Here is a 24,992-nt window from a genome sequence, read left to right on the forward strand (position 1 = left end):
TATTTGTACTTACTATACACCAGCATTGTTCTAAGCACTTTAAATTTATTAACTCACTTAATCCCACAGCAACCCTGTGGGGTTAGTATGATTATTCCCCTTTTGTAGATGAGAAAGCTGAGGCACAGAAATATTTTAAAATGTGCCCATTTTCATGCAATTAGAAAGTGGGGCAGGGGGCACCTAGGTGGAGTGTGTGCTCCTAAGCAAAAACTTTAAACATCCTGCCAGGATTTTTATTCCAAGTCATTCACTGAAGATTTAAAAAGGGAGTTATGGAGGTGCCTGGGTAGCTCAGTCAGTTAAGCGTCTGACTTGGGCTCAGGTTATGATCTCACGTTTCATGAGTCTGAGCCCTGTGTCAGGCTCTGGGCTAACAGCTCAGAGCCTGGAGCCTGCTTCAGATTCTGTGTCTCCCTCTCTCTCTGCCCCTCCCCCACTTAGGCTCACTTTCTCGCTCTCTCTTTCAAAAATAAACATTTTTTTAAATTAAATAAATAGATAAATAAATAAATAAAAGAGGGAGTTATGACCTGATATGCATTCTTAAAATAACTTCTTCCGCCTCATTTTGGGAAGTGGATTAGAGAGGGTAAGAGTGGAAGCGGGGGGCGGGGGGGGGGGGGGGTTGCTGTCAAGAGGCTGAGACTTGTTTTGGAGACAGAATGTTCATGAATGAGGTACAAAATGGGAGTCTCCATATGTGCCCTCCAGGCCTACCTCTAGGCAGTTTGATGCCAAAAATGACACATGGACCAAAAATACTAAAATGGAATGTTACCTTTCCTCACATTTACATAAATGCTACTGTCATATATAGCTGAAATGAATGTGTCAGAGCACATGGCCAGACAAGTAAGCCACTCCCTGAGAATTTGTTAAGCTTGTGCTTCTTAAACCAGGGCCCAAGTACCCTGAGGATATGCAGCCTTGTGCTAGGGAGTACACAGGTTCAAAGGATAGAATGTCAATATTACTTAATATGGGGAGTTGGAGAACTTTACTTTTTTACATAATATATTTGAAAGGAATGCAAATATTGCATGGATTTTAAGATATAAACATTAAGACGTTAAAGAAACCTTATTCTTGCCACAAATCAATTCAAACTGTACTTGGAGACCATCCTTCAAGGGTACAGATATACTTTCCTTTGCTACTGATGGTATTTGGCTAAAAAAAATTAAGAAGCAGTGGGTCAGGTCAATGCTTTTCATTTTCATATTATGCATACATAGAAAATGATAAGATAATAAGGTACATGGGTACAAGAAGATAAAGCTTCTCTGAGCAGGAGGGGGCATCCCATATCTTGGCACTTCTGGAAGGGGTTCTCAGAACACCAATGGGCCAAGACATACTGGGTGGGAAACTCTGGAATATGTACTGTTAAGAAGTGACTCAGTTCTATAGGTGCCTGGGTGGCTCAGTAGGTTAAGTGTCAGACTTTGGCTCAGGTCATGATCTCATGGTTCATGGGTTTGAGCCCTGTGTTAGGCCCTGCTGACAGCTCAGCTGTGGATTCTGTGTCTTCCTCTATCTGTGTCCCTCTTCTGCTCACACTCTTTCTCTGTCTCAAAAATAAATAAAAGTGTTTAAAAAAATTTTTTTAAAAAGTGACTCAGCTCGGGAACAGTTATTAAGTAACTGTTTACAATTATCAACTCATCCATTACCTGGAAGATTTAACACACCAAGCACCCAAACAGCCACTCCCCATGGGACCTTCCCTGACACCCGGCCTCGCCTCCACTTCTGTTAGGGAGAATTTTTCAGGAGATATTAAATACTTTCTCCTGTGTAAGCTTCATTCATCTGTGGCTCTGGGGACTGGCATGGGAGCTAAGAAGGTCGGCCAGGACCTTGGGAGCTCTAAAGTGAGAAGGGAGGGACATAAGTATAATACACGTATAGAAAAGTGCATTAATCTTATGCGTACAGCTGAATAAAAACAAACATTCAAGATATAGAGCATCTCTTTATATATCAGTTATATCTCAATAAAGCTGGGGAGGAAAGAATTCAGAGGGGGGAAAAAGGTACAGAACATTTCCCACATCCCAGAAGCCACCTCATGACCCTCCCCAGTCAATATCCTCCCACCCAGAGAAAGAATTATTCTAACGTCCATCCCCATAGATTAATTTTGCCTGTTTTTGAACTTCACATAGGTTGAAGTATACAGTATTTACTCTTTTGTGTCTGGCTTCTTTTCTCAACATAGTTTCTGAAATTCATCCATGTTGCTACATAGCAGTGAGTCTTACTTTTTTATTCTTGTGTGGCATTTTTTGAGTGTACCATGGTTTCATTCTTTTAAACCAGAAGAAATTTAGAAGTACTAGGGTACCCCAATATTGAGAATAAGAAAACAGACACAGAGCCACAAAACCACATTGTAATCCCAAAGTAAATAAGAAGCAGATTATAATTAACTACATAATTATCACAGTATATAATTATTTCTAAAATTCATACCCCCTTTCTAAAAAAGGACTTGGGACATACATATTTTTAAAGACAGTTTTGTGAAGCTGTAAACTTATGATAAAAAGATTTACTTCCACTGGTCACTTTGGTATGACAGTGGACAAGTACATTTAAAGGAAGTGGAACATACACTGTAATTAGAAAACTAACTCTAACTAGTAAATTACACTTTACTGGGTTTGAGGGAACCAATCTGAACAAGGTAAATTCTTCACAGTATTCTGCCCTAATTGTAAATGATGTAAATAATAATGATGATGATTTTCTCCTAAAGCTTATAGCCTGTTAATAAAAATCAAAACCAAAAATTACATTGAAATTATGTTTGGCTTCTTTATCTTTAAGCTTAATAGATCACTTGAAAATGTTGTAGGCTATAATTTAGATAAATGTCCAGCAGAGACTTTGATGCGACATTGTACTGTATAAAAACCAAACTGTTTAGCCAGCACGTGACCATGGGAAAATTGTCTCCTATTGCAAAATAGGAGACAAAAGAACGTCCATAAAATCAGTTTAGTTTTCGCCAGCTGGTTATTGTCAACTATTCAAGAAAATGTCAGAGAGGCCCTCCCTTAAAACTTCCTTCCCAGCAGGAATTCTTTTGACAATGACTTCTGTTTAGGATTTTCCTGTTACCATTCTTTCATTATTTTTTTAAAGCATCATTGAGGTAAAGAATTGTTTCGTGTTTATATTTTTTTGAAGTAATCTTACCTCACATTAGTTTGAATATCACACCTATATTTTCAAGAATATACATTTTTATGTTTTCTCTCCTAATGGTGTAATTAATGTGCATAAACATATAGGTCAGAAACCAAAATTTGATTTCAGGGTGAAGGTCAGTTCCCAGTGCTTTTTAGACTTAGGAAATCCACTTGTTTCTCACTGTATGATATTATTTTATCTTGTTTTTGTGTTTGTAGTTTTCATATTTACAGTTTGATTTTAATTCAGTGAAGTACAAAATTGTCTTGACCTTCCCCAAAAAACCCTATAACAATAACAACTCTCAAAGAGGAGGATGTTATTGATTCAGCCAAAACAAGTGCTGATTAATTTATATGCTTTTCTTTCAGCTTCCTAAAAGGGTTATCTAAGGATTTAGATGATTTTAGGAGACACTCGGTATTTGCCACTCTTCTTAATTGCATCCTTTTCCTCACAGGGGACCATTTGCCTAAATCTTTGGAAGGATTCTTTATCTATGAAGAAGAAGGTTCTGGAGTTCCAGGTTCCAGTAGGAAAGGAAATGATGCCATCGTAGTAGAACAATGGACTGTTATTGAGGTAAACTGCAGTTTTCTGACAGTTTAGCTTTACTTTTCTATTTAGTTTTACATGTTAAAGATCTTCATTGCCTAATACCTGCAGTATCCTTCAAACACGTTTGTGCAGAGTTCAGAATTTTATCACAAATGCGTAAACAAACTGTATAGATTTGTGAAAAGGTGATTTCCTTTACTCCATGTTCAACTCCGTGATAAGATAGTAAAATAATTACCTGTACCTAAACAGCAGTAGATTCCCAAGGATTTGGCATTATAATCCTGAATAAAGTTCCCAGGCACTGAGACTCTCTTTACACATGCCATGACAACTGGTTGAAACTGAAAAAAAACTCAGTCAATAACTACTATTTTATCTCCAAGAAACCAATGTGACTGACTTTTATTTATTTATTTATTTATTTATTTATTTTACCTTGTGAATTGACTTTCAAAGGCAAAAATATCCAAAAGGTGTTCTCTCTCTCACCAGGCCAAATATGTACACACAGCATTGTCCTTCCTAATCAGAGATGACATTGCTGCTGATGTTGTGCACTCTGAATTCAGATGTCACCGAATGGACTGCCCTTGAGGTGTACAGACTGAATTCAGGTATATTGTGTTGTGTGTATGAGGCCCTCACTGACAGGCTGTTTCATAGACACATGTGCCTTTCTGGCCTTATAAAGGCATACAGAGAGGCATAGCTCATTTTCAAATAAACTAGAAATCCCAATGAGTGGGGAGAAAAGGATTTGGGGGGAGAGGTAAAGCTCCTAGTAAAAATCAATTCCACATGAATAAAAAGCAGGGAAACAACTCAGCATCTAAGCCCCACTCGCCTTTTACTTCCTGATCTTCACTTCCTACTCTTATCCTCACTTCCCAACCCCTGGCCCAGTGTTTCTAACCAGTATGGTCTGTAAACTACTTGGATCCACATCACTAGGGAGCTTTTCTAAATGCAGATCCCCTAGCCCCATACCTTAAAGTCTGATGCCTGAACAAGATTGAGGGAACATAAAGGAAGGCAGGCCCAAACTCTGGAGAACCAGATGGAAACCTCTCTCCACTCTGATCCCCAGTGTCTCTACTTTGGTTCAATGGTTAGAACGCAGCAAGTAGCAGAAAATGAAGCCCACGAAGACTGCAACTGATGAAACTGTACTTAATGGAGCATGAACTCCCTTTATTGTAACACCCATCACCCTTTATTGTAATCACTTGTGTTGCTGGTCATCTTGCCATTAAGGCTATGAGCTCTTATGCTTATTCATGCAGGGCTGTGAAATCAAAACGGACTATGGCCCTCTGCTGCACACTCTGGCTGAGTTTGGATGGCTCCTGACAAGCGTGTTGCCTACACCTATACTGCGACATGACAGGTAATGCCAGAGTAGCCTTACAAACTCTCATTTAATTCAAAATATAGTTCATTTGTTAGATAACTCAATTCAGCAAATGCTTATTTAATGCCTACAAAAAGCATTTCACTGAACTTCTAATCTGATTTCATGGACCTTGGAGATCAGCTAATCTAATCCCCTCAAGTTATAGATGTACAAACTATAACATCTCCTCCCCAAGGGCATGCAAGCAGAGCCAGGCAGGGGCGCAAGACCCACTCCCAGCTCAGGGCAGCTCAAAATGCCTGGAGTCAAGGGGCGCCTGGGTGGTTCAGTCGGTTGAGCATCCAAACCTGGATTTCGGCTCAGGTCATGATCTCACAGTCGGTGAATTCGAGCCCCACATCAGGCTCTCTGCTGAGTGTGGAGCCTTCTTGGAGTTCTGTCTCTCCCTCCCTCTGCCCCTCCCCAGCTCGTGCTGTCTTTCTCTGAAAGTAAATAAATAAGCTTAAAAAAAAAAATGTCTAGAGTGAAGACTGAGTTGATGTAACTCTGCAAACAGAACAACTCAGGCCCCTCTGTAGACCTCTTGTCCTCCCCCTCCGCACTGTGCGCGCAAACCAAGGGAGGCAGGAGCCCAGGCAGTGCTGCCTTCACCTCTCCCCTCTGGTAAGGTGGCTGAGCTCTCCCCTGGAGCACGAACTCATTAGCTGTTTCCACTAAAATAAACTGCCTACATTAGAACCAAAGTGCCATCACTTCACAAATACCAACCTTTCCTTTTCCCCTTTAGTCAATCGTACTTTTTTTTTTAGAGACAGAACGAGAGAAACCAATTAAGTCTTCTGTGTAAAGAGCTTTGCTGTCCCCTGGACACAGAGATGTTCCCTCTACCTTCTTTGGCTTCCAGAAAATGATCGAGTGCCAACGCAGTCCTGCCTGGGCCAGTGACTACCTGCCAAGGACAGCACAGTAACACGTGGCCTTACCCTTTAGCAGCGTCAACTGCGGTTCAACACTCTTGAGTAATTGTCAGGTGTAGCTGAAGGAGGCAGCTCCTCCTTTCTCAGTCTCACCCACCCTCCTGCCTCCTCTGGTTTTCCCAGTTTTGCAACCTACCCCTGTCCAGTATCCCAACTTCCCCCCACACTGTAAAAACATTTGATTGGCATGGCTTTATATTAAAGCTGCATCTTCTTCAGGTGGGAAGAGAGACAAAGACTGATACAGAGTAAAGATACTCAAGCTTTAAAAGGAGGGGTTAGAAATAAGCAATTAATCTGCTTTTCTTCTCCGGGATCTATTGGTAACTGTACTCAAGTTGTGAATGACAACATCCTGAAGCATTAGTTCCCAACTGTTTAAATCTGTGACATAGCTGTCAGGTCACAATACAGTGGTAATTCGCAAGATTTGGTCTTTAAACGAAGCAATATGAAACACCTGGGGAGCCTATGCACCTACAAATTCTGGAAGGCCACCCCAGTGGAACAGTCAGAAGCTCTGAAGGTGAAACCATGAATCTGCACTTTCACAAGCCTCTGAAACTCGTTAACATTAGAAGAATTGTGCAGGAGGCAGTGAGAAAGGAACTCCTCTTCCCTGCCTTTCTACCCCTCATAGCCATGCCCAAGCATTGGCCTATCCCACTCCCCACTCTCCCTCAGAATAACTTGTGTATTTGGCTTTCTCATCTCTTTTTGATGGTTCTCATTGGTGTGTAATTTAGGATATCATCTGGCCCATTACAGTTAGCTCTTCCTAAGAGTACTCTTGAGTTCTGAACCTTTCGTGTTCCTTTTTCCCCAGTGAAAAATATATTCATCATTCCTCCCTCCCATTCACTCAGGGATTCTACTCTCGTGAGCCTAAATTTTTCTTGGGATGCCTTACTGGCTCCATTGGCAGAGTATGTGACTCTTAATCTCAGGGCTGCGAGTTCAAGCCCCACACTGGGCATGGAGCTTATTTAAAATTAAAATGCAAAAAAAAAATAGTTTTGTCTTGAAGTATGAGTGACTGCTTGGGCACTGATTAGATAGCAAGTCTGCTGGGCTGGGTGCTGAGCCAGAAAACACAAGCTGAAGCTCCTTCAGCATCTCCTGCTTCTGGTTAGTTTAGGATTGAGGACAGGATTGAGACCGAGTATAATGTGAAGGGGGAGGGTTGTGGAAACCGGAGCCACACTTGACTGGACCACCTTGTCCTGCATGTCAGACTGTATGAAGTCATAGGCTTCCCTGGTGAGGAGAGGGCTCACTGGAACCAAGGAGTAGCTGTACATTGTCTTTGAAGCAGAGATAACACCACTGCCTCTCCACTGTTTTAGATTCTCCTGTACCCCTGTTCCCCTTGAGGTGCTGTGGGGTCACAGTAGGCCTTTCACACCCTCCTTGTGAAGGCTTATCTTCATGTGTAATTAAAATAGCAAAAGGGCTAGTTGCTGGACTGCTCATAAAGTGACTGTTTCGAACAGCAAAAAAAATGGACACAGTATAGATGTCTGTCACTAGAAATGGTGTGTGTTAAGGCTAAAAAGCTACATAGCAAATTCTAGTGAATGATTAGCTCTGGGACTACGGGTAGGGGACAGGGAAAGCAGGCGTTTCTGCTTTGTCTTTATACATTTTCTGCTATTTGACTTTCTACAAGGAATATTCTGTGATTTAAAAAAAAAAAACTAATTTTAAAGAGTAAAAAAATCAATCAATTACTAAAAAGATGTGACAGCTGTATCTGCCGTGAAGGAGCCTGTGTCTGGTTAAGCTTAAATTTAGTATATAACCAGGCTTGCACTTGGGTTATGGCAGGTCAAACTTACATGCCTGAGCACGTATAGGTTGTACAGCAGCGTTAAAAAGAGGAGTAAAGACTGTCGAAGTTAGACGGAATCTTCACCTGAGTGAAGTTTAAAATGAGTTTAAAAAGCAGCATCACCATTTAGCAGGTCTCCATTTAGAATCTGCTGTTTACCCTGGATGGGAGATAGTACAGGGGCACCTGGGTGGCTCTGTCAGTTAAGTGTCTGACTCTTGATTTCAGCTCAGGTCATGATCTTACGATTCATGGGGTCAAGCCCCATGTCCAGCTCTGTGCTGCCCATGTCCGACTCTGTGCTGCCCATGTCTGGCTCTGTGCTGGCAGTATGGAGCCTGCGTGGGATTTGCTCTCTCCCTCTGTCTCTGCCCCACCTGGTTGATTTGGGACTGAAGACAGGATTGAGACCAAAGGTGGTAAAGAAGAGGTCTCGAGTATGTGTGCGCACATGCAACTCCCTCTCTAAAAATAAATAAATAGATAAATAAATGAAAATAGTAGAAAAATACTTTTTAGCAGTAATCACCCGTTTACAACAAGGCACACTAGAACAAACAGTGTCTACTGTTCTTTTGTACTCAGGAATATTGTGCAATATTGATGTTTATTTTAATCCTTTACGTCTTGTAACTTGTGTTCTTCCAAGTGCCTGCAAGGTAGATGCTATAGGCTGAAAGTCAAGGTTCATTGTTACTATCCGGTAACAAAGATTGTTGATAAAACCGGTTTATCCTCTGCCTTCTTGTTCTTGTCCAAATGTGCTATCTCTGTCAGTCACATGCTTGTCTTAGCTGCTGTAGTACACACAAAGATAGTACTCACTGTCAGTCATGTCATCTTTAAATATAAAGAAAAATACCATTTAAATACAAAAAAAAAAAAAAAAAAGAAGAAGATACCACATACAATTCATCTTGGTCCAAGTGGAGGATAGAGCCTAAAAATTTTTAGTCTAGAAGAAGAGTCTGGGATGTGAACCAAACTATTCTATAGGAACTAATCCTTTAGCAGAACCAAAATCCTGAAGTTGAAACCAGTTATGCAAGCGTGATCACTCAGCCTGTCATAAATCAGGATATTTCAGAAAATGTAAATACTGTGATTCACTATATACTAAATCAGCACTGATGATTACAAGTCAGTAAAGGAGCAGAAATAAATAACATCACTATAAAGATACATAAGCTTACACATATACTCATACCCAGAAAAACAAATAACTGTCATGACCTTTCTTTTGGGGCCCACATGTCTGAAAACATGAGTTAGAACCATTGTCAGTGAAAACTTTCTTCCTTAAATATTTTCATCTTGTACACAATCATGTCTTCGGCAATTTCAACTTTTCCCCACTCTTCTATCACCTAAACCATAACTTGAGTGGTCTGTAGATAAGGTATTTTCCCTTCATTTCTTCCATTACTCAAATATGTCATTGGATGACATAAAAATATTTTCCCAATGTGTCCTTACACTGAGGTTGTTGCTTCATCATCCTAGGCAATATCACACCACCAAGGTTGAAAGCCACATTGCCATGGAAACATGATAATGTGGTAATCAGATAACACTACATTATTCCAGGATTATTGCTGTCAGCTGTGAAAACTTGCCAGAATCCCTTCTTAATCGTTATCACTATGTAATTATACAAATGGGCCCAATCCTTTTCTTTTCAAGAAATCAACATGAAAATTGACATTAAACAATTCAGGGAAAATCTGGTAGGGGATCAAATTAGCTGAACTAGCAGCTAATATTGCTGCCCTTAAAATAATCACCAGAATAAAATGGAAGGGGAGCCAAAGTTCCCTCTGTCTGGCTCCCTCAAACCAACAAGGTCATCCCCCTCTCCCTGAATAATCATCTGGAAAGGGATGGGGGAAGGGGGCATCTTAACAGGAACCCACGGTAATTCTGATGTGCTTTCAGAAAAACACTGAAGTATAATCTTGCAGAGGGACCATGAAAGCATTTTAGAATACAATATAGAAGAAAGATATATACCTTCATCTATATCTCAGAAGACAGAATTGAAAAGCAGGGGTTTGGGGGTACAATGAATCATGTTATACTGTTCTGAGAATATAAAAACATCTGATCCTTAAGAACAAGATCTGAATAACAAAAAGAGAAAATTGTCTTCTCACTGTGATGCTGGCAGTCCTGCTCCCTCTTCCATTTTCTGCAGCCCTTGCAGAAAAGGCTCCACAGCCTTGTGGTCACCACAGCCCAGAAGCATAAGTCTGTGCAGTCACTTGAGACACTTTCGTGTACCAATGATTTCCTCTCAATCCTCAAGTGGCAGCCAAAGCAGAGCTGCATATTTATACACAGTCAGGGAAAGGCTAGGGTTTCGTGTTTAGTTCATTTTAATGTGCTTCTCTTCCCTTCCTAATTTAAATTCTATAGAAACAGTATGGTGTAATTCCTAGTTACGCTCATGGTAATCTTGCAGTGAGCAGCATTTTGATAAGGCCACTTTTTAAACAAGTTTATTTCTTTATTTTCAGAGACAGAGATAGAGCACCCATAAGTGGGAGGGAGGGGCAGAGAGACAGAGGGAGAGAGAATCCGAGCAGGCTCTACACTATCAGCACAGAGTCCAAGGCAGGGATGAAATCAAGAGTTGGACCCTTAACCGACTGTGCCCCAAGGCCACATTTTTCAAAATAGTCAATTTGTCTATTGTAGATACTTCCAGTTATCACTTCCTCATCTGAACTTCAATTTTTGACATTTTGTCAGGCAGGGGGGTTGGGAGAAGCTAAACTGTGGGAGTGCTGTTTTTAGTTTTTAATACACTCATATTAATACCTGAAAAACAAATCAGGGTCATAAGCCAAAGGAACTGTCACCAAGCACATAGTTATAAAGGTGCATGCAAAAATTAATTTTATAACTTTGCTTTCAAAATGAATTTTATTTTATATCTTAAAAGCAAGAATTTACTAATTTATTTTTGAGTTGCAACATTAAACATGGCAATTAATTAATTAATTAGATGATACAAAACTGATCAGAAAATACAAATTAACCTAACAATTCTGTTTCCTCTAGTCTAACTCTACAATCATAAATGAAAGCTCTTTATAAAAGTTTTTTTTTAAGTTTATTTATTTATTTTAAGAGAGTGGGTGCATGAGTGGGGGGGTGGGGAGGGGCAGAGAAAGGGAGAGAGAGAATCCCAATCAGGCTCCATGCTGTCAGCACAGAGCCCGATGCGGGACTTGGTCTCGAGATCTGAAATCATGACCTTAACCGAAATCAAGAGTCAGATGCTTAACCAACTGAACCACCCTGGCACCCCAAGAGTATTTTTATCCCACAAATGACTAAACAGCTACAGATAAGCCACTCATTTAGAACCATTTCAGTTGTATTCAAACTGAATCACATTTTTGCATTTTATTGAAAATGTTCTTTCAGTTCAACTCAAATATCTGTTGAGTGCCTGATATGTACAAGGCAATATTTTACTCACTCTAGGGGCTGACTCTGGCTTCCAGGAAGGAACTCATAGTCGGCTTGGAGACGCAACACCATTACAAATAACTAATGCAGAACAGCTCATGACAAGTCCTGCAGTGGAGGTCTAGAGCATGTATTCTCAATAGGGGTGATACTGCCCAAAGGGGGTGAAAATTAGTTATAAGGGGAGGTAAAAAAAATCTTAAATACTACAGTGGTTTGTGGCCCTCCAAAAGGTCACGGTACATAAACACAAACACAGCATATCTTTAGGATTAAAATTTAATGGGATTGGGGGGAATTTGGGGAGAAATATCTAAAAAGTCTTTTTTGGGGAAGCAATAATGAAGAGTTGAGTATAAAGCAGGTGAATATGCTAGGGGACTTCATTGAAGGAGGAGGGCAGGTCTGCGAAAGCTGTGTGTCTGAGGGGGAACTTTAGGAAAGAACAGATCTTCTGAAAGCAGTTTTAGAGAGAATACTCCCTGTGGCAAATAGGACTATTTACTATTCCGTTTCATCTCATGTAGCAGCACTAGTCTGTTGGAAGTGGCTGCCTGGAACACTATAAAACCAAGGATTCTGAGACTAGAACGAGGCTCAGCAAAAAAGAATGCAGTGGTCAATCAATTAGTGATGCCTGCTATGTGCGTAGAAGGTAGAAAGTTGAAGTACGGGTACCACAAATTATTTCCTTTCTCTGGAAATCTTAAGCAAAAACACAGGAAAATGCAAGATATATTCCAGGGAAAGTTAGTACAGGTGAATGAATTCCTAAAGACCTCTTCTAATCAAACCCAAAGAATTCAAGACTGCTTTTTACCAAAGAATAAATGTGAAAGGGGAGGGATCATTTTTATCATGTGTAAATCTACAACCATTCTCCTTCATGTCACCATTACCTGTACTCATAAAACAATTTTTCTTAAATATACAAGTATAAAGTGCACAAAACACAAATGGGTATAATTGTAAACACTTGTGTAGTTTCTACTGGACAAGAAACAATATCGGAACGTTGAAAGCCCTCCACGTATTTCCCCATCACATCTACTCCCTTCACTCAGAGTAACATCTCAACTTTTAGGATAATCACTTCCTTGCTTTGCCCAAGAGTTTTATCACTCTTGCATGTGTATCTAAACTATATACAGTTCAGTTTTGCCTGTTTTTGAATTTTACACAAATGGAATTTTATGTTTGGCTCCAATGGTTGATTATGACAAGCAGCGCTATCCTGAACATGAGCAGGGATCCTAGTGGACACGGGCATGAGTTTCTCAAGCGAATAGATCTGGAAGTGGTGTTGCTGGGTCATAGGGCATTTCTTTAGCTTTATTAGATAAATGCCAGACTCTTTCCAACTAGAATGCTGCAGTTTACACTCCTAACAGCAGAATATGAAGTTCCCATTGCTCCAACAAAAAATATTGTCAGATTTTTAAATTTTGCCATCCTAGTGCGTATACACTATCATGTCGGTGTGGTTTTAATTTGTATTTACCTAGTTACTACTGAGATTGAGCACATTTTCATATGTTTATTGGCCATTTGGATGTTTCTTTTGTAAAGCACCTATTTAAATCTTTTGCCCAATGTTGTCCTTATAAATAACTTCCTGCAAAAATAACCTAAAAGCTTAAATACCACTAAAGATGTTATCAAACTGTGATAGAACTGCTTTTTAATTTTGTTTTTGTTGCTTGCTTGTTTTAAGTAGTGCTGTTCATTCTTAACTGAATTCATGGGGAGATGTTTTTTTTAATGTTTATTTATCTTGAAAGAGAGCACAAGTGGGAGAGGGGCAGAGAGAGAGGGAGAGAGAGAATCCCAAGCAGGCTCCATGCTGTGAGCACAGAGCCCGACATGGGGTTCAATCTCACAAACCATGAGATCATGACCTGAGCCAAAATCAAGAGTCCGACATTTAACTAACTGAGCCAGCCAGGTGCCCCCAAAGGGGGATTTTTTTAAGGAAAAGCTTTCAATGATCCATCTTATATGTGGTGCTTAAATGCCGAGAGTCAAGAACTTGCCCTCTCTCTCCTTCTCTCACCATATGAACACCGGGACCTGTGTGGTCTGTTTAAATAATCTAATTGGCCCAGAAGAAAATGAACACTTGTTTTTATTTTCTTCACTATTGTCCACTACAACCCCTGCACATTATAAGCTGAAATTATTCATTTGGGAGAAGCTACATAAAAATCTGAACTTTTGCAAAGTAATCTATGCTTATCCCTTCATTATAAAGTGTTCCAGCAGAATAGAATTAAATTAGGCCACTCTTCTCTGTAGTCAGAGCTTTACTGAATTCATTCTACACTTGTTGTAGAGATAGTATGGTGTTGTGGGAAATAGAGAAGACCCAAGACAAAACTCTTAAAAACTCTGAGTCTCAATTTCCTTATCCATAAAATGGATAAAATAATATCTTCTCTGCGCACCTCAAAGGGCTATCATAAGAGGGACGCCTGACCAGCTCTGTCGGTGGAGCATGTGACTCTTGATCTCTGGGTTCTAGGTTCAAGCCCCACATTGGGTGTAGAGACTACTTAAAAATCAAGCCTTTTTGAAAAGGGGGGTGGCTATCATAAGAAGCAAAAGTGCTCATTAACAAGGAAAATAGTGTACCAAAAGCACTACACAAATCCAAGTTACCCTTCTTTTTTCTTTTAACCTATATTTATTTTTGAGAGAGAGAGACAGTGTGAGCAGGAGAGGGGCAGAGAGAGAGGGAGACACAGAATCCGAAGCAGGCTCCAGGCTCCGAGCTGTTAGCACAGAGCCCAAATTCACGAACCGTGAGACCATGACCTGAGCCAAAGTCAGCCGCTCAACCGACTGAACCACCCCGGCGCCCCTCCAAGTTACCCTTCTTACTTTAGTCCATGAGATCTTCTGTTGTTGGGAAGCTAGTCTCTTTCTTAGTAGTCTGTTGATGCCATAGCAAACCTCTCTCCTTTAAACAACACCCAAATGGAAAGTCTTCTTTTTGCTTTCATATGAAAGGCATAGAAGAAGGTAGGGAAGAGAGAAGGAAACATTTATAAAGCATCTACTGTGCTCCAGGATCTGTGCTAAGAACTTTACTTCCATCACCTCACAGATATTGTTTGGACCACCTGTTTTACAGAAGAGAAATGGGAGGCTCAGAAAGTCTGAGTAACTAGCTCAGCATCACATAGCTAGTAAGCAGCAAAACTCAGATGGAAACCCAGCATTGGTCTGACTCTAAAGTCATATACATGCTGTTTCCCCCACACTCAACATCCTCTCCAATAAATATATCACAGAAAAAGGATGTGTCCCCACATTTTGTAGTGTAAAGCTGTAGAACTGGTCAAAAACCCACTTTCTTCCCCATCTGTGGCCTGATTCCTTACGCTTATGCTCACTCCCCAGACCCTATAGTAGTGTATGCCCACATTAAGAGGTGAGCATAATACCAAGACAAAGAGCAAAAGAGCCCATGTCCCAGGGACAACAGCAATACTGGTGGCCTCTCCTGCTTCTTCTAGGTCCACACCTGCCCTCTGGTGTTTGTCTGATTCTAGGTGTGAACCTGACACTGACTCAGGCTTTACCCTTTCACTCTACTTCACCTGGTTCGGTCTGGTGAGATGCGTGGACCTGACACTGGCTTCTCCCACCAACTGCATTTTCCGCTAGGCCTCACAGATCCGACCTTTGTTTTATCTCCTTCAGTTTGGACCAATGCCTCAGGTCGCACATGGACTTTGGCCTCTAGAGTCATGATACTTTCCTGGTCCTTCTGTCCTAATGACCCTCCTTTCCCTTCCCCCATCTGGGCCCTTTTATACCTCACCCTGCTCCCCATCATTGCCTGCAGGGAACTTAGCCTCTCCAGGCCTGAAGTGGCTGACCCGTCCCTCATGCTGACAGTGGCACAAGGGATTATTTGCTGCCCTCAGGAAGGAAGAACTAGTGGATGGTTTTACACCTTTGCAGACTATTTCCTTGGCCAGCTTATCCTTGAAGCTTATGCTCTTGACCATCACAGGTTGTACCAGAACTCTTTCAGCACTTGTGTGAAAATCTGCCATTTCTCAGAAGCCGTGTTCATTTTCTATGACATCAAAGCATGATTGCCCACTAATAATAGTCTGGAAGAGGATGTGAAGAGTTTTAAATTCCTCTCAGAAAAATACCAAGTTACTCAGTTAACTAACACTTTTTGGATGAAAATTGCTGTAGGGAATAGGAGATGTAGGCCCTGTCCTCTGAGTATCCAGGGCATGCGAACCCTCCCTGGTCAAGTAATGACACCACCAGTCAAATCCTTTCAGAAACTGTGCTACAGGACAAATATCCTATCCCAGCTCAGCAGACAGAATTACCTCCAGAGCCACTGAGGCTGTGAGGCACTCACCCTTTCAGATAGTTGTTGCTCTGTCAGGCTTCTGTCCCTTAGTTCTACCATGCTTAGATTCTCTAAACCAAAAGGAGTTCCATGTCTCACAGATGTTCTGAAAATAGCAGGACCTATTTTCTTTTTTCTTTTTCAAGTTTAAATTCTAGTTCATTAACATACAGTGCAATATTAGTTTCAGGAGTAGAATTTAGTGATTCAGCATTTACATACAACACCCCCAGGGCTTGTCACTAGTGCCCTCCTTAACACCCATCACTCTTCTAGCCCATCCCCCACCCACCTCCCTCCATCAACCCTCAGTTTGTTCTCTGTATTAAGAATCTCTTATAGTTTGTTTCCCTCTCACTCTCTTTTTTTTTCCCTTTCCCATATGTTCATGTTTTGTTTCTTAAATTCTACATATGAGTGAAATCATACATTTGTCTTTCTCTGACTTACTTCGCATAGCATAATATACTTTAGCTCCATCCACGTCATTGCAAATGGCAAGATTTCATTTTTTTTTAATGCTTATTTATTTTTGAGAGAAAGAGATAGCATGAGTCGGGGAAGGGCAAAGAGAGAGGGAAGGAGGATCTAAAGCAGGCTCTTTTTTTTTTCCCTTTCCCATATGTTCATGTTTTGTTTCTTAAATTCTACATATGAGTGAAATCATACATTTGTCTTTCTCTGACTTACTTCGCATAGCATAATATACTTTAGCTCCATCCACGTCATTGCAAATGGCAAGATTTCATTCTTTTTTTTTTTAATGCTTATTTATTTTTGAGAGAAAGAGATAGCATGAGTCGGGGAAGGGCAAAGAGAGAGGGAAGGAGGATCTAAAGCAGGCTCTGCACTGTCAGCAGTGAGCCTGATGTGGAGCTCCAACTCACAAACTGGGAGATCATGACCTGACCTGAAGTCATCCACTCAACCAACTGAGCCACCCAGGTGTCCCAAGATTTCATTCTTTTTGATGGCTAAGTAATATTCCATCATATGTGTGTGTGTGTGTGTGTGTGTGTGTATATATATATATATATATATATGTATATATATATATATATATATATACATGCCAAACCTTCTTTCCATTTATCAGTCCATGGACATTTAGGCTCTTTCCACAGTTCCACTACTGTTGATAATTAGTAGGACCTATTTTAAATCAGAATGGCCTTAGGGTGCCTGGCTGGCTCAGTCAGAAGAGCATGCAACTCTTGATCTCTGGGTTGTGAGTTCAAGCCTCATGTTGGGTATAGAGATTTTCTCAAATAAATAAACTTAAAAATAATTTAAAAATAAAACTTAACACTGTAAAAAAAAAATCAGAATGGCCCTCAGAAAACTAGGGACATAGCAATCTCAGACATATTTCAAACTGAAGAACTTGTTCTAAGGACCTCCCCAAGAGATGGGAAGATGCTGACCTTCCATAGCCTTATCTGGGCATGTGAAGACTGTCCTATTACAGTTAGCAAAGAAGCTATCTCTGCATTTACTATTTTACCCCATTAGTAAAGGTTGAGAAGCCTGCTCTAAGTCAAACATCACACCCTAGGACATTCAGATTTCATGTATATTCACATCCTGTAATGTGTTGGAAAGTACTCACTCCAGGGTCACTCACAATCCCTACCTTGACCTTCTCCTGCTTTCTATTCAAGAAGAGTAATTCTGCCCTGATGGTTTCTCATCTTTCCATAGCTCGAGGCCTGGTCCTCTCGTGGCTTTCTCTACCTGAATCACACACTTTGACCATTACCCAGAAATGTCCTCTGTATTCTCGGGTACCCTCTCCCTCCCTTGACTTTTCTCTCTGGAAGGGATTTTTGATTCTGAGACATTTCCCTCCCACTTAACTCCACCCTACATTTCATTAAACAGATAGAAAAAGTAGAAGGAAATCACATTTGTTGTACTTCTTCTAGTGCCAGGCACAGTGAAGGTGTTCATGCACATCAACATATCTATCCTTCACAAAGTCATGATAGGAAATGAAGTGCAGAGAGTCTAAAATTTTGCCAAATTTTACCAGCTATTAGGTGGTCTCATCAGCTATTATGATACAGTTGGGATTGAACCCAGGAACTCTTAGGCTCCAAAGCCTCAGCCTTTTCCAGCATATTCTGTACCTCCCAAACAGACAGCCTATTCTGTACACTGCTAGTTCCTTCCCTGTATGCCTGTGTCATAACCCATGTGTCCTGATGATTGTTCTCAAAAGTTACAATATACAGTTGACCCTTGAACTACATGGGTTTGAATTGCACAGGTCCACTTATAAGCAGGTTTGTTTTGATAAATATAGTACAAAACCGTAAATGTATTTTCTCTTCCTTATAATTTTCTTCACGACATTTTCTTTTCTCTAGTTTACTTTATTGTAGGAATACAGTATATGATACACACCACATACAAAATATGTGTTGATTGTTTATATAATCAGTAAGGCTCCTAGTCAACAGCAGGCTATTAGTAGTTAAGTTTTGGGGTAATCAAAAGTTATACATGGATTTTTTACTGTGGCAGGGAGGGGGTTAATGCCCCTAACCCCCTCATTGTTCAAGGGTCAACTGTACTTCATACCAAGTCTTTTCTTCTAATCGAAGATAAGATCAAACTAAAATGAGATTAGACTAGAAGCATTCTTTTAAGAATAAAAATAAAAAAGCAGCAGTCTCAGTAACACTCTGGGGGAAATTTTGCGGTTTCTCAAAATTCAACAGTATCAGTAAACTGGGGATTTTCAAATGGTGTGGGGCTGACATATACCACTAGGGCCAGAGTTTCAATGTTGCGTTTGTTTTCCAGAAAAAGAGCTCAGCATAAAATGCAGCTAATAGTGAGGTTTTGTTTGGGTTTTTTGCATAATAAAAGTCGTAACTGAGCAACATTAGCTACAGACACTCCTCCCCATAAATCCATGGAGACTGTGAAAAGCATTTCAGAGAAATACAAACCCCAAGTAGTCTTTGGCAAGGGGTAATTTGCCATGATGATAGTTAAATAAGGAGAATACTGAGTAGCTGACTACAAAGAAGCATCTGAAAATAAAACTAGCTGTGGCTCAAGTCCTTCAATTGAAAATGTATATACAATCTCTCACATGTGGCAGCCCAAATTGGTCTCTTCTTTTTATAAGGCAAATTTGACAATGCATACCAAGAAGCTTAAATCATACCCTTTTGACCTAATAATCCTACTCCTAAGAATTTATCTCAAGGAAATAAGTCATAAGAATAAGGAAGACTATACATGTCTTATAGCAACATTATTTAAAAGTAGCAAAAAAACTGGAAACAACCTAATTTTCCAGTCACATAGGAAAGACTTAATACATTTTAGTATCTTAATTCTTTGAGATAATCTGAAGCTATTAAGAATACGATCACCAGTGCACAAACAAGGAAAGGGTGCTCAGTGAAAAGTATAGAACCCAGAAATGCAAATATGTAGTGGTTACAGACCTGCAGAAATTCACATGTTGATAAAGAAGATTAGGAGGGGGCAAAAGAAGATAAAATAGTTACGTGAGCACATTGAGATTACAACTTTTAAATAAATTTTTCTTTTGTAATGACTGTATTCATTTTTTAGGCATTTTTTCTTGTTTTTCCTTAGGAATCAAATAGAATCATATTTATATAGAATCATATTTATAATCATTTTTGAATAAGAAGATTATTTTACAAAGAATACAGGTGGAATATTCTAGCCAAGTACGAAATATAGAGGATTACTAATTCGCAAATACTAATGCTATTGTTTTAATTTGCAGTGAAGGGAATTTGGCTACAAAGCAGGTTGTGTTCCTTCAGAGACCAGTTATGTGGAATTCAGCTGCTCAAACACCAGAAGTGAGTAAAACTGATGGTTTTTTTTTTTAAGTTTATTTATTTATTTTGAGAGAGAGAGAGTGCACACACTCAAAGTTGGGCTCGAGTGGAGGAGGGGCAGAGAGAGAATCCCAAGCGGTGGTGTGGAGCCCAACACTGGGCTCAGTCCCACGAACGAACGTGAGAGCATGACCTGAGCCAAAATCAAGAATCAGACGCTTAACCAACTGAGTCCCAGGTGTCCCAATGCTTTATTAACCAAATGTTCTATGGAAGCAGTTAATCCTTAAACTCAAGTTGTAATTCAAAATGGTGAATACAGATGAGGAAATGTGGACTCCATATGGAAATAGTCTCCAAAACAACATAACAACAAAGGAAATGTGCCAGTAACAGGTGACATGAGACAGTTCCAAAGGGGATCAAAATATGTTACCCCCAAATTTGCCACTTTGGCAAAGGATTATTTTGAGCTGAAGGTAATTAAGAAACACAGACATAGGAGTAACTTTCTACCCTCTCCCTTTCTCATAAAAACGGGGCATAAATTTCCCTTTTTAAAGTTAATGTAAGGGTACCTGGCTGGCTCAGTCGGTAGAGCAGGTGACTCTTGTATTGTAAGTTCAACCCCCACATTGGGTGTAGAGATTACTTAAAAATAAAATCTTTTTTTAAAAAAAGTAACATAAATTTCCATTTGTAAACTTGTCCTCCTCTCCTATACCAGGAATAGGAGAAGACTCCTAATCACTAGAGATGATTCCTCACTGGAGACAGCACTGACTTGGGTCTACATAAATAAATCTTACTAAAATAACCTTGATCTTCCCTTAGGTTCCCCATATACTTACCTTTCCACAATTTGCTGCCCATAGAAGCTCAAAACCCTGTTCCTTTGTCTAGTCACTTCTCCACAATCTATCATCCTTTGTTAAAATCATGTATAAGCTTTCAGTCTAACTGCCTCTTTGGGTTTTCACTTTTTCTCTGTGAAGCCCCATGTACATCCAAAATAAATCTTTTCTCCTCTTAATCTATCTTTTGTTAGTTTAATTTGTAGGCCTCGGGTACTGAAATAAGAGGGTAAAGGAAAAGTTTTTTGGAAGTGGGTGTGCCTAATATTGCAACACACCTGTGCATTCTCTGTCTTGACCTCTGAAGCTACTTTTTTTCATCCTTAATTTTAGCTTTTATTTATTATTTTATATTTAATATTGAAGTATAGTTGACATAGGTTATATTAGTTTCAGGTGCACAACTTAGCGATTCAACAATTCTATACATTATGCAGTGATTACCACCGTAAGTGTAGTTACCATCTGTCACCATACAACATTATTACAATGCTATTGACTCTCTTTCCTATGTTGTACTTTTCATCTTCATGACTTACTTACTTTATAGCTGGAGTTTATACCTTAATCCCCTTCACCTATTTTGCCCGTCCTTCCACCCCTTTCTCACTGTCAACCACCAATTTGCTTTCTTTATTTATTATTCTTTGTGTTTTAAATTTTTTGTTTGTTTTGTTTTTTAGATTCCACATATAAGTGAAATCATATGGTATTGTCTTTGACTTATCTTACTTAGCGTTATACTCTCTACATCTATCCATGTTGTTGCTAATGGCAAGACTTTGTTCTTTTTTATGGCCAAGCAATATTCCATTGTGTGTGTATACCACACCTTCCTTATCTATTCATTTATCAGTGGACGCTTGGGTTGCTTCCATACCTTGGCTATTGTAAATAATGCTGCAATAGACATAGGGGTACATATCTCTTTTTGAATTTGTGTCTTCATATTTGTGGGGTAAATGCCCAGAAGTGGAATTACTGGATCATAATGGTATTTCTATTTTTAAGTTTTTGAAGAACCTCCATACAGTCTTCCACAGTGGCTACACCAATTTACACTCCTACCAACAATGCACAAGGATTCCTTATTCTCCACATCCTTGCCAATTTGACTGGTGTCTGGCTTTGAGTTCTACTTCCCTGATGGTGAATGTTGAGCCATCTTTTTATGTGTGTGTTGGACATCTATATGTCTTCTTTGGAGAAATGTCTGTTCAGGTCCTCTGCCCATTTTTTAATCACACTTTTATTTTTTTTTTTTTTGGTGTTGAGTTGTATGCATTCTTTATATATTTTAGATGTTAACTTCTTATCCTATATATCATTTGTAAATATCTTCTCCCTCTAAGTAGGTTGCCTTTTCATTTTGCCGATGATTTCCTTTGCTGTGCTAAAGCTTTCTAGTTTGATGTAATCCCAATAGTTTATTTTTGCTTTTGTTATCCTTGCTTGATGAGACATATCCAGGAAAATGTTGTTCAGATCAACGTCTAAGAGATTACTGCCTATGTTTTCTTTTAGAAGTTTGTATGGTTTCAGATCCTACATTTAGGTCTTTAATCCATTTTGAGTTTAAGACCTTTACTTTTAGAATTTGGTTTTTTATTTCACAGATATGTTTTAATAAATTTTCCAGATAGCTTGAGAATTTTTTAAGAAAGTGAAAAAGCAAACCATGGATTAGGAGAAAAAAAACCTTGAAATCACATATATAACAGAGAACTTGTATCTTGAATGTACCAAGAACTCTAAAAACTGAACAAACAACTCTAAAAAATAGCGTAGAGACTTGGACACCTCACCAACAAGGATGTAGATGAGAAATAAGCACTTAAAAAGTCATTTAAATCATTAGCCATTAGGGAAATGCAATGAAAACCGTAATGAGATACTACTCTGCACCATTGAGAATGACTAAAATAAAAAATACTGACAATACCAAGAACTAGTAAAGGAGAAGGGCAATTGGAACATTCAAACAAAGCTAGTAGGAATGCAGAATGATACAACCACTCTGGAAAAACAATTGGCAACTTCTTTTGAGGTTAAACACACACTTACAATATGACCCAGCAAAACCACTCTTGGGTATTCACCCTAGAGAAATAGAAATTGAAATATAAATGGAACAGAAATGTTTATGTCAGTTCTATTCATAATCTCCAAAAACTGGAAACAATTCAAGTGTCTTCAACAGGTGAATGGCTAAACAACTATGGTACATTCATACAATAAAATACTACTCAGAAATAAAAAGGAATGAAATAATTATATACACAAGGAGTTGAATTAATTGCAAAAGCATGCTGATTAAAAGAAGTCAGTTTCAAAAGGTTACAGAGTGAAAAATTTACCAAAAAAAAAAAAAAAAAAAAAAAAGGTAACCTACTGAATTGGAGGAGATATTTGCAAAAGACATATCTGATAAAAGGTTACTATCCAAAATATATATAAAGAACCTACACAACTTAACACACGCACAAAAACAAATAATCCAATTAAAAATGGGCAGAAGACTGACATTTCTCCAAAGAAGCATACAGATGTCCCACACACACATGGAAAGATGCTCAACATCACTCATCATCAGGGAAATGCAATCAAAGCCACAGTGAGAGATCGCCTCATACCAGTCAGAATGGCTAATATAAAAAAGATAAGAAATAACAAGTATTGGCAAGGATGTGAAGAATAAGGAATCCTTGTGCACTATTGGTGGGAGTACAAATTGGTGCAGCCTCTGTGGAAAACTGTATGGAAGTTCCTCAAAAACTTAAAAATAGAAATACCATTATGATCCAGTAATTCCACTTCTGGGCATTTACCCAAAAATATGAAAACACTAATTCAAAAAGAGATATGTACCCCTATATCTATTGCAGCATTGTTTACAATAGCCAAGATATGGAAGCAACCTAAGTGTCCATCAATAGATGAATAGAGAGAGAAGGTGTGGTATATACATACAATGGAGTATTACTCAGCCATAAAATAGAACAAAGTCTTGCCATTAGCAACAACATTGGATAGATCTTGACAGTATGATGCTAAGTGAAATAAGTCTGAGAAAGACAAATGCTGTATGATTTCACTCATAAGTAGAATTTAAGAAACAAAACAAATGAACAAAGAAAAAAAGAGACAAACAAAAAAACAGGCTCCTATATATAGAGAACAAACCGGTGGTTAGCGGAGGAGAGGCTGGGGGAAGGGGGATGGATGAAATAGATGATGGGGGTTAAGAGTACACTTATCAAGGGAGGCGAGGGTAGGTGGTGGGTGTTGGGGAGGGCACCTGTTGGGATGAGCACTGGGTGTTGTATGGAAACCAATTTGACAATAAATTTCATATTTAAAAAAAAAGTACACTTATCATGATGAGCACTGAGTAATGTATATAATTGTTGAATCACTGTTTGTACACCTGAAATTAATATAGCTCTGTATGTTAATCATATTGCAATTTAGAAATAATAAAAAATATTCCATTTATATGATAGTCTCAAAGAGATAATGATATAATGTGGAGAACAGGTCAGTGGTTGCTAGGAATTAGGGATTTGGGGAAGGGAAGTGATAAAGGGATCACACAGGGAGTTTGCAAGAGGTAATGAAACTGTTACATGTCTTATTATAGTTACACAAAACTATACATAAGTGTTGAAATTTATAGAACTATACACTTTTAGTATATAATAATTTTTTAAATTTTTTTTTAACGTTTATTTTTGAGAGAGAGAGAGACAGAGCATGAATGGAGGGAGGGTCAGAGAGAGAGGGAGACATAGAATCAGAAGCAGGCTCCAGGCTCTGAGCTGTCAGCACAGAGCCCAACGCGGGGCTTGAACTCACGGACCACGAGATCACGACCTGAGCCGAAGTCGGATGCTTAACCGACTGAGCCACCCAGGCACCCCTAGTATATAATAATTTAAAAATTAAAAGATTGCTTTATAAATCACACAGACTAAATTTTTTTACATCTTTGTCCTTCATTAAAGACTGTCCTTGGGTAATGAAATTCTTATGAAGTAAGGCTACACAGGATGGTAAACCAAGGTCTTTCTGTCTTGTTCCTTTCATCTATTTGTATTTTTCTTTATTTTGGAGAGAGGCCTCTAAATAAATTCAATTATTTTACATTCAGTAGAATAAAAGACTCCAACCAGGATTTTACCTCCATCTATTAAAATGTTCCCAACTTTTCTTCCAAAATACTTTTCTTAACTTTTTTGTTTCTTTTGAATACTCAAAATTCATTGATTTTTTTTTACCTAAAAGTCTCTATTTCAGTTAAATTCTTCAGCCCACTTCCCTCTGATAATTATTTAAAAGAAACAAAGGTCATTTAAAAGTATTTAGTTTCCACTAATTCAGAATAGAGTTTCCATTCTGTGGTGTTCTTAGGAGTAGAAAACAAAACATGAAAAGGATGCCAGGGGATAGTGTGTGTGTGTGTGTGTGTGTGTGTGTGTGTGTGTCACAATCTGCAAGCCTCCGTGTCCTCATCCGTAAAAGAT

General features: G+C 39.0%; 1 protein-coding gene across 2 annotated transcripts in view; it reads left to right on the top strand.

Annotated features, from left to right (window-relative positions):
* RFTN2 (raftlin family member 2) overlaps positions 1-24,992 on the top strand; it is a 65,747-nt gene that overhangs the window by 34,014 nt on the left and 6,741 nt on the right. The window contains exons 6-8 of one of the 2 annotated variants that reach the window (XM_019428360.2): positions 3,662-3,783; positions 5,046-5,149; positions 19,558-19,636. In XM_019428360.2, coding sequence (XP_019283905.1) covers positions 3,662-3,783; positions 5,046-5,149; positions 19,558-19,636 — 305 coding nt within the window. The remainder of the gene's footprint in view (positions 1-3,661; positions 3,784-5,045; positions 5,150-19,557; positions 19,637-24,992) is intronic. The other variant, XM_019428361.2, reaches the window with a different exon arrangement.

This window comes from Panthera pardus, unplaced genomic scaffold (assembly GCF_024362965.1).
Source record: "Panthera pardus isolate Hobbes unplaced genomic scaffold, ASM2436296v1 HiC_scaffold_10, whole genome shotgun sequence".
NCBI classification, from domain to species: domain Eukaryota; kingdom Metazoa; phylum Chordata; class Mammalia; order Carnivora; family Felidae; genus Panthera; species Panthera pardus.